This window comes from Galeopterus variegatus, unplaced genomic scaffold, assembly GCF_000696425.1.
Source record: "Galeopterus variegatus unplaced genomic scaffold, G_variegatus-3.0.2 Scaffold2791, whole genome shotgun sequence".
Taxonomy (NCBI): Eukaryota; Metazoa; Chordata; class Mammalia; order Dermoptera; family Cynocephalidae; genus Galeopterus; species Galeopterus variegatus.
Window position 1 is genome coordinate 116,440 of NW_007728902.1, and position 11,384 is coordinate 127,823.

At 46.2% G+C, this 11,384-nt stretch overlaps 1 protein-coding gene across 1 annotated transcript in view; it reads left to right on the forward strand.

The window, feature by feature from the left end:
• The window catches only part of INHBA (inhibin, beta A), a 16,580-nt gene extending 5,801 nt beyond the window's left edge, over positions 1-10,779 (forward strand). The window contains exon 3 of the mRNA XM_008582997.1: positions 9,177-10,779. Within this exon, the coding sequence (XP_008581219.1) occupies positions 9,177-10,069 (893 nt within the window). The 3' untranslated portion in view covers positions 10,070-10,779. The remainder of the gene's footprint in view (positions 1-9,176) is intronic.
• The last annotated feature ends 605 nt before the right edge of the window (positions 10,780-11,384 follow it).

The window sequence follows — 11,384 nt, forward strand, 5'->3', positions numbered from 1 at the left end:
GGGGGCGCGGCAGGGGTGTGGGGGGGAGACGCGTGTCTTTGACAGTCCCGGGAGGAACTTCTTTTCCCTCCAGCTGGAAACTGCCTGGGAAGGTTTTTAGTGATTAGGTGATGGTGGCAGCTGGAGGGGAGGCAGGGGAGGGGACAGGACTTCACAGAAATGAAACCCTCGGTGGCGCGGGGCTGGAGATGACCAGCACACACTTGCTGGACTCAGCCGGTCACACGGGGAGGAAGCCCGTGGGTCAGCCCCGAGCTGGGAGCCAGTCTGCAAGGGGCTCCCTCACTCTGCCTGTGAAACCAGATCTGAGCAGCCCCAGGAAAGCCAGGGCATTTGGGGGTGATTGGGAAGCAGAGGAGGCTTCCGGACCCCATCCAAAGTTTTTATTGGGGGTTGGTGGGGGAGAGAGTGCCTGGATCAGGCTGGAATGGCACAGATGAAGTCATAGTCTTAAAATAAGCCTTCCCCTTTAAAGGTCCAATCTGGGGCCACATCAGAGAAGCAGGGCACATTTATTAGTGACAGTCATTTCTACCTTTAGAAATTGTAAGTACACAGGCACCACATTCTACATAGTAAAGAGCTACTTTGGGGGCAGTTGACATTGAATCAGCAGTCGCTTTTGGAATGCTGACTTTTGCTCTCTGAACCAAAAAACAAACAAACAGGCAAACAAACAAACAACAACAACAACAACAAAACGGTTTTGTTCTCTGTAAAGTTAGCAAGAGCCCTCTGCAAAGGAATGCAACCTTGACAAAGTGTTCTCAGATACTACGCTGAACTCTCACTCAATCCTTAAGAGGAGGAACTTTAATAAATAGATGGTACTTGGTGGCCCAGAACCACACTAACCTGTTGCTGAATAGAAAATACCTGTCAAAAATATGGGCCATAAACTTGGAGCCAGGCTCTTTTTATAGTTATGTGACACAGACTCTTTGCATGCTGCAAGTCCATGCATGCCGGGCACACAGATGTGTTAATGCCATGTTACTTTCATGGTAATACCTGGCTAAAGAATCATATCTCTTGCCAAATCCATTTGAAAGGAATGCCATTGTTTTGTTTGGTGGAGCATATGGCCAGTGAAGTATGTGCAGGGACTCCCAGCATTTTTGTTTAAAAGTTTGCTGCAGCAGTATAAACAATTAAGGCACCACTCAGAATTTCCAATCCTGAAAACCTGTTGACTCAGATGTTCTGTTTTCAAGAAAACTGTGAAAGACCTGGGCATCTTTTTCAGGGAGCAGCTTGCCTGCCGGCTTTGTGGCTTCTCCTGGTGTCCCAGCCCTCCTGGCAGTAAAGCTCTCTGACCAAAAGCCTCTCTTGCTTAGGAAAAAGGTCCCGCTTTCTTTCCTTAAAGCTTTCTTGATGCAGCCCCGAAGGGTGCGATCATTATGACTTTATTTTCTGAAATGTCAGGGGGGCATTTTCAACTTGCCACCCCATTTTCCTCAGCCTTTCATGATGGTAAGGTAGGGAAGACACGCTTATAACATTGGGTCCTGCTTATGGAGTGGATCCCACAGGTCTGGAGGGCTGCTGCCCTTCCCACCAGGAAGGAGCCCGTGTGTGTTTTTATACACCCGTTTCCACACATGATGGCCTCAGTTGCAGCTCCTACTCAACTGGCTTTAACTGCATCACAGGACTGAGCTTACCTATGCCTTTGACCGGCTTTAACTGATACTAACAATATGCCCCATTTCTGACTTACTGGATTCGTACAGCAAATCCCCCTCTTGGCATGTAGACACTTGGCAGTGGAAGAATTTGGCCATTTACATTTTTCTTACTTATGGCCTTCATCGCAGTGCTGATCTTTCAGTTCCATGAGATCTTGTCATTTTTTACTTCTCTGTTATGTGTTTAGTTTGTGAGAGAATGAGCTTCTTTTTAAAAGGGTGATTTGTTGGACTTACACACGGACTAAAGTTTAAGGTTTGTAACTGGAAACTCTTGGTGAGTTTACAACTTGACTTTGGGTTTTTACAAGAGGTTCATTACAGTTGCTTATTTTTCTCATCTGAGAAGTTTCACACATCAAGTTCAAGTTGATTTAATATAATTTCACAGATTTAGTGATTGCTATGTGGACAATCTCCCATCCAAGCAGAGTACCATGTGAGCATTTCACTGCCAGTTTCGCTAACTCAGGAGAGATACTTGTCATCTGAATGATCGTAGCGAGTATATGACAGTGCATATCAAAGGTGTACATCCTGTTGCTTCTGGAATAATTCTACTTTAATAACCTTCCAACTATGTGAAATGTCAAGATTTTTGGAGACTAGAAAAGCACATCCTTTTTTTTTTCTTTATAAGCTGCATTGTGCAGCGTAAAATCCAGTCAACAAATGTCACCGCCTGCATGCCACAGACACATACCCACAGATGCACCTTCTAACCTCAGTACTCCTCAGTTTGGGGATCCATGTTTAATTTTTGCCTTTTCTCTCCTTGACTGTTGGGTACAGGCAAAGTATGGCCACAGCACCAGAGGGACTACAAAAGCTAAAGTGCCCGTAACTCTTTTAACTGATCATGTCCCATCGTGCTCAGGTAGAAAGTGCCCCATCTTTGTAGAGTTGATGTGAGTTGTTGACTAAGCAGTGGGGAATCGTGCTAAGTCTCTCTGAAATTCATTCCAATGAGTAAAAATGATTGCTTTTTTATATATGTCACCCATCATTTTTCACCAAGGTTGGTGTGTTCTTTGCATGGCCCACACAAAATCCTCAATGTGTACCTTAGGGCCTTAAAGAGAGGTCCTCTCTTCACAGGAGAGCTGGAGGTTGGGTAAAACCAAGTCAGCCACACTATACCTGTCACTGAAGCTAAAAGTAGGGGCTCCTTAGCCCCTGTATCTTATGTTATCTTACTTTTCTTCATGACAGTAGCTGGACAGTCAATGTACAATAGCAATATACCGTTGAGTCTCCATATGCTGCCAAATGTGTATGCTGACTCTGGTAATTAGCTTAGGAATTGATAGCACTTGTGAAAGGGATTTACAAAGAAAGAGGGATGAAGCACCAAGCAACGGATAATGCTCACATAGCCTAAGTGTTGTCGAAAGCAACACATAAATCTCCCCTCTTGGAAGATACTCTTTACAGAAGACTTAAGTTAGAAATGTACACTGCCCAAACAGGGTTCTGAGAAGGTTTTGCTTGCATGCCTATTTCCCCTCACCCCAAGAAAGCCATCTCAAAGTGGAGTTGACTCCACCATGCCACGCCCATCTTCTGAACTCTCCAGAGAATCCCCCCTCACTGAAGGGTGTCTTTCGAGGTGACACGCTTTCTTCTTTGGATATTGAGAAAAGATCGGCCACAAGAGGGCGCGTGCCAAAGACTTTTGCTCCTGGTCAGCTCGTCTTGGAGGGAAAGGCAGTTGTGCCTAATGGAAGCCCCCTCTGTAACACCCTAATCTTGGTGATTATCTGTTGTGACCTACTTCTTCTAATCCTCCAGAAAAAGTTAAGATTTTATGGGATGGGAGAAACACGACTACCTGTAATACATTAAGTGAGACAGAAGGAAAGGAAATGGGAATTCTAGTGATGTATGTGAACATTCCGGAGCTCTGGGGAAGGCAGAGAGTGATAAATTTCGAAAACAAACAAAGCAGAGAGTGGAGAAATGTGGCCATGAATCACCAGCGACACTGATTTGCTCACAAGGCGCTCCCTAATACAGTCACTGGTTGTACAAAAAATGCCTTTCGTCTAACATGTCTTTCGTTTGCCCTGATTTTGTTGCCTGGCCTATCCACACTTTTCCCCAGCGACAAATGACAAGTGACTCCGAACAGGGAGGGAGAGGGCTATTTCTTTAAAGCCTGCGGGAGGGAACGTGTTGTTGGGCTTCTGAGGCTGCGTTCTTGGGGGAACTGAGGGTGAGCAGAGAAATGGGGGAAAGTGTGGAAGGGACTAGCTGAGGTAATGGCCTGTGGAGTGGGGTGTACTGGAGTGGGGGTGCCAGGGGCACCAGGGTGTTTTAATTTTGGAGAACTGGAGTGATACCTTCCCAGGCACTTTTCACGAAAACACGTATTTTTCTTGGCTCTTCTTCTGCTAAAAAATACTTGAGCATGATTTCTTAGCTGTAGTTCAGAATTCTTTATACTTGATTAGTCCCTAGGTTCAAAATCAAGTGTAAAAGTTCTCAGGAACTTTGGAAGAAGTCTCTGAAATTCTGTAGATTGAACCTTATGATTTTTTTTTCCTACTTCTTTGAAGAACCTAAAACCCCTTTCTCCCTAAATATTTAACCCTCTTTTTCATCACCATTTAAATGGAAGAGGCATGGATGATGGATGTTTGTGGCTGTGCATTTACAATTCAATAATAGAAACTAAGGAGAGATATTAAGGCTAAAAAATTCAAGAAGATAATTTATGACCAAACCTATAGTTTTTCTACAGACAAGATCCTCTACTGTAGGTCAAAGGAGGAATCACCTCTTAAGACCTCACTGGCTGCCTTCTGCAGAAGCCCCTGGAGGCTGTCCAAGTGCACGGTTAGTGCTTCAGAGAACACACACGCTGTAAATGGCAGTTGTGTATACCCCTACCATTGACTATACCATATCTAGGCACAGTGAAACCTTGAGGAAGCCTGGAAAATTAAAGTAACAGACGCCTTTTATAGCGAGGCTTTCCCCCCTCCCCCCATGGTGAGTTTAAATATGCTCTATAAACAAGGCTCTCCACATTAACATTAGAGACATCATTATTAGCCATTTATAAAAGAGCAGCATGCTTTAAGCAGGACCCTGGTGAAGATAACAAAACAAAACCACCGAAACACTGCATGTGCGTGTTGCTTATTTGATTGGAAAAGCTCCCTGCAGATCTGAGATGCTGGGCTGCCTGATGAGTAGCATTTTGCACCCTAGTGTGGGGAAGAGGACAGCAAGGGCTTGGCTGCTTAACCCTTGGCATGCCTTCATGACTGAGTTATTAAAAACACTTGAACGATTCCGAAAGCAAAGGAAAATGTGCTACCAACACCCTTTCGGGTGTCTTTATTTCCTGCTTACACAGTCTTTCCTCTGTCCAATCCCTCCCACCCAGCAACATCTCAAAGGTACTCCCTGGGAGATACAAAATTTATCCCTAGCCATATTTCTGCACCTTTTTCTCTTCCTTTGGTATGTGTCCACCAGGCTCGTAGAGGTTTAAGTGATGAAATATTATCACCCACATGGGTTTGCGTGGGACTTTCTCAGTGAATTACTCAGGCAGAGCAGGCTGTGATACAAGCCTTGCTCACAAGCCCCGGGAGGGAAAAAATAGCAGAGTATAAAAAGAATATTACCAGAAAGTAGGTAATGAAAGGTTAGCAAAGCAGCTATCTCTGGTTAGCTAGGTAATAGTGTAGGAACCCAGTGTGCACCTGTACAAGCTAATGCTGTACCTCTCACGGAGCATTATGGGAAGGCTTCCACTTCAGGATTTCACAGCACAAGATATTTAAGTGAAACCTGAAACCGATTAAAAATTGATCCTAAACATCTCAGCCTTAGGCAACCTTCCGTTTTTTAATTTGTTATGCAGAGAGATTTGAAGATTGAGGCATCCTGAAAGTGTCACCGCAGTACAGCAGTCTCTCTTGAGTAACATAGAGATAAAGGAAATATAATTAATTGACTACTTATTTATTATATTTTTCATACCTAGGAAATTCAAGGATTGTAATATATTTCTGAAACCTGCAGTCCTGATAAGCATTAATTCCATGTCAGCTTCCAGCTGTCTCATGCTCCCCACCCCCTTCTGCAATGAAAGCTAATGTAAAAGAAAAAATATGCACTGCTTAATAAGTCAGAATACAATAGAACTTGTAAAATGTACCTGCATATAAGGTAGACAATAGGAAGACTTGAATCTCTCTCTGTTCTCCTGAGCATTATGGCAACAGCATTTTCATGAAATTGGATCTCAGTTTTATTTTTTTTTTCCTGATAAAATATCATGCAGTATACAAATAGCAGTTCCAGAAATGGACACCAGGAGAAGGAGGCTACAGGCATGTCAGTTAGTAGGGGGAAAATCCAAATGTCAGAAATATGGGGGAGAGAGAAAGCACGCAGGCAGTGGATGCAAAGACAGGGAACAGTCTTTCAGTTCAGATAATTACACTGATGCATAAATCAGCACCGTGCCTCCCCACAGTACGCAGGAGATGCTATACAGTTAATTATCAGCCAAGACCAGCACGAAAGTCATTTTATGATGACTCTCTGATCCTAATATAACAGCACCTGACAGATTGGGCCCCCTGTAATGAGTACTCTCTTTGTACAGCCCTCTCTCAGGAACACTAAATGATTTGCTTCCAAGTACAGCCGCCTGTAAAGAAGGGGAGGGGCTACATGGTTACTTTAGAAACCTGCTCTTGTCCTGCAGGCTGTGGGGCTTGAAGCAACTGGCCTGGGCCCGCTGGCCCCACATTAGTTCTTTGCATGTGCCATAGTTCGTTCAGTCTGAGGGTATCTCTGGACCTCACACGTGGACAGTCCACTGCGTGCAGGCTGACACTGCCATCCAGCTCCCTCCACCCTCTCCCCTCCTGGCAGGCAAGGATGGAGCAGGAAAGCCAGGGAGCCTCCCACTGGGGCACTGGTCAGCTGCTGCCATTTCACACTTCTTCCTAGAAGAGCAAAACACAACCCTGTGCCCTCTGGCTTCTCTGATTTAGTGGCTACTATCTCTCTGTCTTCCAAGTGACACCCTGTGCTGCTCGGGAGTTCAGAAGCTGTCCTGCATGGAGGCAGAAGGGAAGACAGCAGGAAGTTTGTTGCACCCTCCGGGCAGGGCGGGGTGCCCGTGCTGGGAGGGCGCCCGCACACTCCTCAGGCTCCTAGCAGATGCTCTGTAGGTCTACGCAGCCTTTTCCTCGGGTCTTGGCAGGGCCCTATCACCTCAAAAATCCACTTGTGATTGTCTTTTTACATTGAATTGATTAAGCTCTGCTTCCTGGAAGCTTCTCTTTCACTTTCTTAAAAAACAAACAGCAAAAAACCCCTCCAATTCCTAGCAAAGGGGAATACAGGATTCACATTTTGAAAGAAAAGTCACCGTGCTTCCTAAAATAAGACAGCTTCCCCTCCGACTGCTCCCTGCTTTGGTGTTCTGTCTAGTCATAAACTCAGCTTTATGGTTCATTCCCACTCCTGCCAGAGACATGAGGTCGGAGGCAAAGGAACCCTCCTTCCCACCACCGCTCTTATGGCCAGCATCCTAGCAAGTTCATACAAAGATGCCAGAGAACCTCTCAGAGCCATATGCAGCCCCACTTGGCCCTTGCCCGACTGAATTTACCACTATCATAATCACAGTGTGCAGACTGTGTTAAATTAAGAACAGAATCTACAGTGCACAACGCGCAGAAAAGCTTGCCTTCTGCTGCAGAGAACTCGACACTGTGCCTAAAATTTATAGTACCGTAAACATCTCAGGGCCTCGAGTGATAAGTATGGCTGGATTTCCGCTAGCTATAGAAATCCAGGCAGGGAGATCCTCCCAGGGAGTTGCGAGTTCTAAGTTGAACTTCTTGAAGATTGTTCCCAGATTTGTACATGGGATACAGACAGCGGACAGTTGTAAGTAGGTACACAGTCATGTGAGTGAGGACATGTTTCTATGTCCACCAAGTGGTAAACATGGAATTGAGGGAAAATATTTGGTAGTCTGGACACCTGCTTCTTACAGTTAATGTTGTGGCATGAGTAAACATACAGGTGCTTATGAAAAGAGAAGGAAATACATGATTTTCTAACTTTACAGTTGGGCTAGATCTGAGTGGTTGCTGAATCTGGCTGCCCTGACAGTGCAGGGATTTCCTCTCTGTCACTAGCTGTTGCTATTTGAAATATGCTTCAGGTGCTCATTGAGATGCACTCTAAAGGGACGGAAGCCAAAACGGGGGTTCAGGGATAGAAGGTGACTCTCTGAATGTAATATAACTCTGTGCTGAAGACACCTCCATCTGTTAATAAGTTATCAAGTAATTGTCTACTTTCTGCTAAACACTAGACTGTGACAGTGACCTCAGATCTCAGGCTAAACTGGACTGGGAGGAGGTAGAGGTGGAGGAGGTGTGAGGGAAGGCTTCTAGAGGAATCTGAAAACTGAAACACTGTTGCAGTCAGCCACTAATGGTGGCATGTGGGGACGGGGCAGAAGGAGAAGCAGGCATCACTGCCTGCAGCGAAGAGAGAACATGGGGGTGTCAGGACCTCAGGGAAACACCGTGTAGCTGGACCTCAGAAGGCAGGAGCGGGTTATGCAGAACCCGAAGTCCTGGACAGTATCTTTTGGGTACTGAGAGCAAAAGGAAGTCAGTAAAGGACTTTCAAGAGGGAGTGGTGTGATCAGACCCACCCCCGGGAAAGAGTCCTTTAGCTGCTGAATGGAGAAATTATCGGAGAGAGCCTGACTCAGTGCTGCAGAGAAGTCAAGAACAGGCTCTACAGTGCCCCGGGAAAATAATGGGCAGTGAAGCGGGCTATGGCCGAGCCGGGCTGTGGCCAGGGCTGGCTGCCTGAGTCCCCGCCACACAGAACTACACGGCGGGGTGGGACCTTTTTGTGTGAGGCAAAATTTCCATAGCTTACTAGAGTTTACGGTGTGTTTTCCCTTTTGTTAACCCATTTGGTCTTTGCAAACCTGTAAGGTAATGGGTCAAATGTCATTATGTCCCTCCTGTTTTATAGAAGATGAAACTGAGATTAAGCATCCCAGGCCCTCTTCATCCCACAGCAAGGGCCCACAGACTGTTTTCTATAAAGGGCCGGAGAACAAATATTTCAGGCTTTGAAGCCAGACAGTCTCTGTCACATCTACTCACTCCCTGTTACTGTGCAAAAGCAGCCTGGCAACATATGAGGAATAGAGGGTGGCTGTGTCCAGCAGAACTTCATTTACAGGCACTGAAGTTTAAGTTTCATGTGATTCTTACATATCACAAAATATTGGGTTTTTTTCAATCATTTAAAAATGTAACCACCTTTGTTAGCTTGCGGGCCATGCAGAAAGAGATTTGCTGGCCCCTGTTAGAGATGGTCTATAACAGAAGACTCGGGCTCTCCTGAAATTCCTGGGTAGATGCAAACTCTCAAGTAACAAGCATCCCTGTTTTCTCTTGTGCTGTGTTTTGTGTTCAGGCACAGCCAGGAAGACGTTGCACTTTGAAATTTCCAAGGAAGGCAGTGACCTGTCGGTGGTGGAGCGCGCCGAAATCTGGCTCTTCCTAAAAGTGCCCAAGACTAACAGGACCAGGACCAAAGTCACCATCCGCCTCTACCAGCAGCAGAAGCACCCCCAGGGCAGCTTGGACGCTGGGGAGGAGGCGGAGGAGGTGGGCCTGAAGGGGGAGAGGAGTGAACTGCTGCTGTCTGAAAAGGTGGTGGACGCCCGGAAGAGCACGTGGCACGTCTTCCCCGTCTCCAGCAGCATCCAGCGGTTGCTGGACCAGGGCAGGAGCTCCCTGGACGTCCGGATTGCCTGTGAGCAGTGCCCTGAGAGTGGGGCCAGCCTGGTGCTCCTGGGCAAGAGGAAGAAGAAGGAGGAGGAGGGGGACGGGAAGAAGAAGGATGGAGGCGACGGAGGGGTGGCAGGAGACGAGGAGAAGGAGCAGTCGCACAGGCCTTTCCTCATGCTGCAGGCGCGACAGGCTGAGGACCACCCTCACCGCCGGCGCCGGCGGGGCCTGGAGTGCGACGGCAAGGTCAACATCTGCTGCAAGAAACACTTCTTCGTTAGCTTCAAGGACATCGGCTGGAATGACTGGATCATCGCTCCCTCTGGCTACCATGCCAACTACTGCGAGGGGGAGTGCCCGAGCCACATAGCGGGCACGTCCGGGTCCTCACTGTCCTTCCACTCGACGGTCATCAACCACTACCGCATGCGGGGTCACAGCCCCTTCGCCAACCTCAAATCGTGCTGTGTGCCCACCAAGCTGAGACCCATGTCCATGCTGTACTACGATGACAGTCAGAACATCATCAAAAAGGACATTCAGAACATGATCGTGGAGGAGTGTGGCTGCTCGTAGAGCTGCCCGTGCCGGGGGGACAGGGAGCTAGAGTTGTCCAGAGAAGACAGTGGCAGGATGAAGAGATTGTTAAGGTTTCTGAGTGAAATAACCAGAAAAATAGAAATCAAAAACAAAACAAAACAAAACACACCTAAACTAAAAACAAAACCTTATGAATGAAACAGATGAAGGAAGATGTGGAAAAAACCCTTAGCCAGGCTTGGAGAGGAATCAGGGCAGGAGACAGGAACGGGAGGGGAGGGGGAGGGGGGCGCCCTCCACCGGTTGTGCAGACCCGTCCCCCGCGGGTCCCTCGTGAGCCTCGACTGGTCTGGTCTGCAGTGATGTGGGCTAGCACAACCCCAGTAGCATCCAGAAAGCCGGGAGTCTGACAGGGCCAGTTACAGGCACTTCCCACCCAGTTACCCAGGTCGTAAAGTATGTCCGTGTGACACCAGCTCTGTGTCCATCAGCACACACACACGCACAGAGGCATTTCCACACACCCCGTGCACACACATACTGGTAAAAGAACAGTAGTGTGCAGGTGGTCACACTTTCTTTTTCTGCACCACTTTTGCAACAAGACAAAACAAGAGAAAAACCCAACATAAAAAAAATTGAGAGCAAGATTGGGAAGAGTGAAAGATCAAGGAAAAAAGAATACCAAGTTACATTTCGTTAAGGTGCTTATGATCTTAGAACTATGCAACCTAATAGGTTTGAAACTGTTTACCTGAGAGAGAACAAAAAGAGACTTTTTTGTATTGGAAGTAACCTGATTAATTTTTATTTTCTTCAAGGAGAGATACTTGAAAGGAATATGTTTGTCCATGTGTTGGATCCAAACATTTCTATATTTTGTAAATGTTTTTTTTTTTTTTTTAATCGTTTACTATTTGCACTACAATGGTGTTTGACCTGTCTAATCCTTATTTAACAAGTATTTTCTTTGGGTGGGGGTGGGGGTAGGGTTTAAGAGCTGCACTTAATGTGAGCTATAAAAGAACTGCTACAGCACACAAAATAGCTATTTTTATTATTATAATTATAATTATTATTATTATTTTGTACCTTAAAAAATAGATACATACACCAAAGACATTTGTGTGAGCCTTTAAACAGTCTGTCTGTGGTCGGTATCACTCAATCAGTGAGTCAGGGGTTGGGATTCAAGGTTGAGTTGGGTGGATTTTGTTCAGGCTTAAAAGACCTGAGTAGTTTGGTTTTTAATCCCTTTTACATCCACGAAGCAGGACATTTCATACTGGATGTACAGTAGTTGTACACTGTTGGATCTCAAGTTCCATCAAATTCATGCAACGACAAGCTT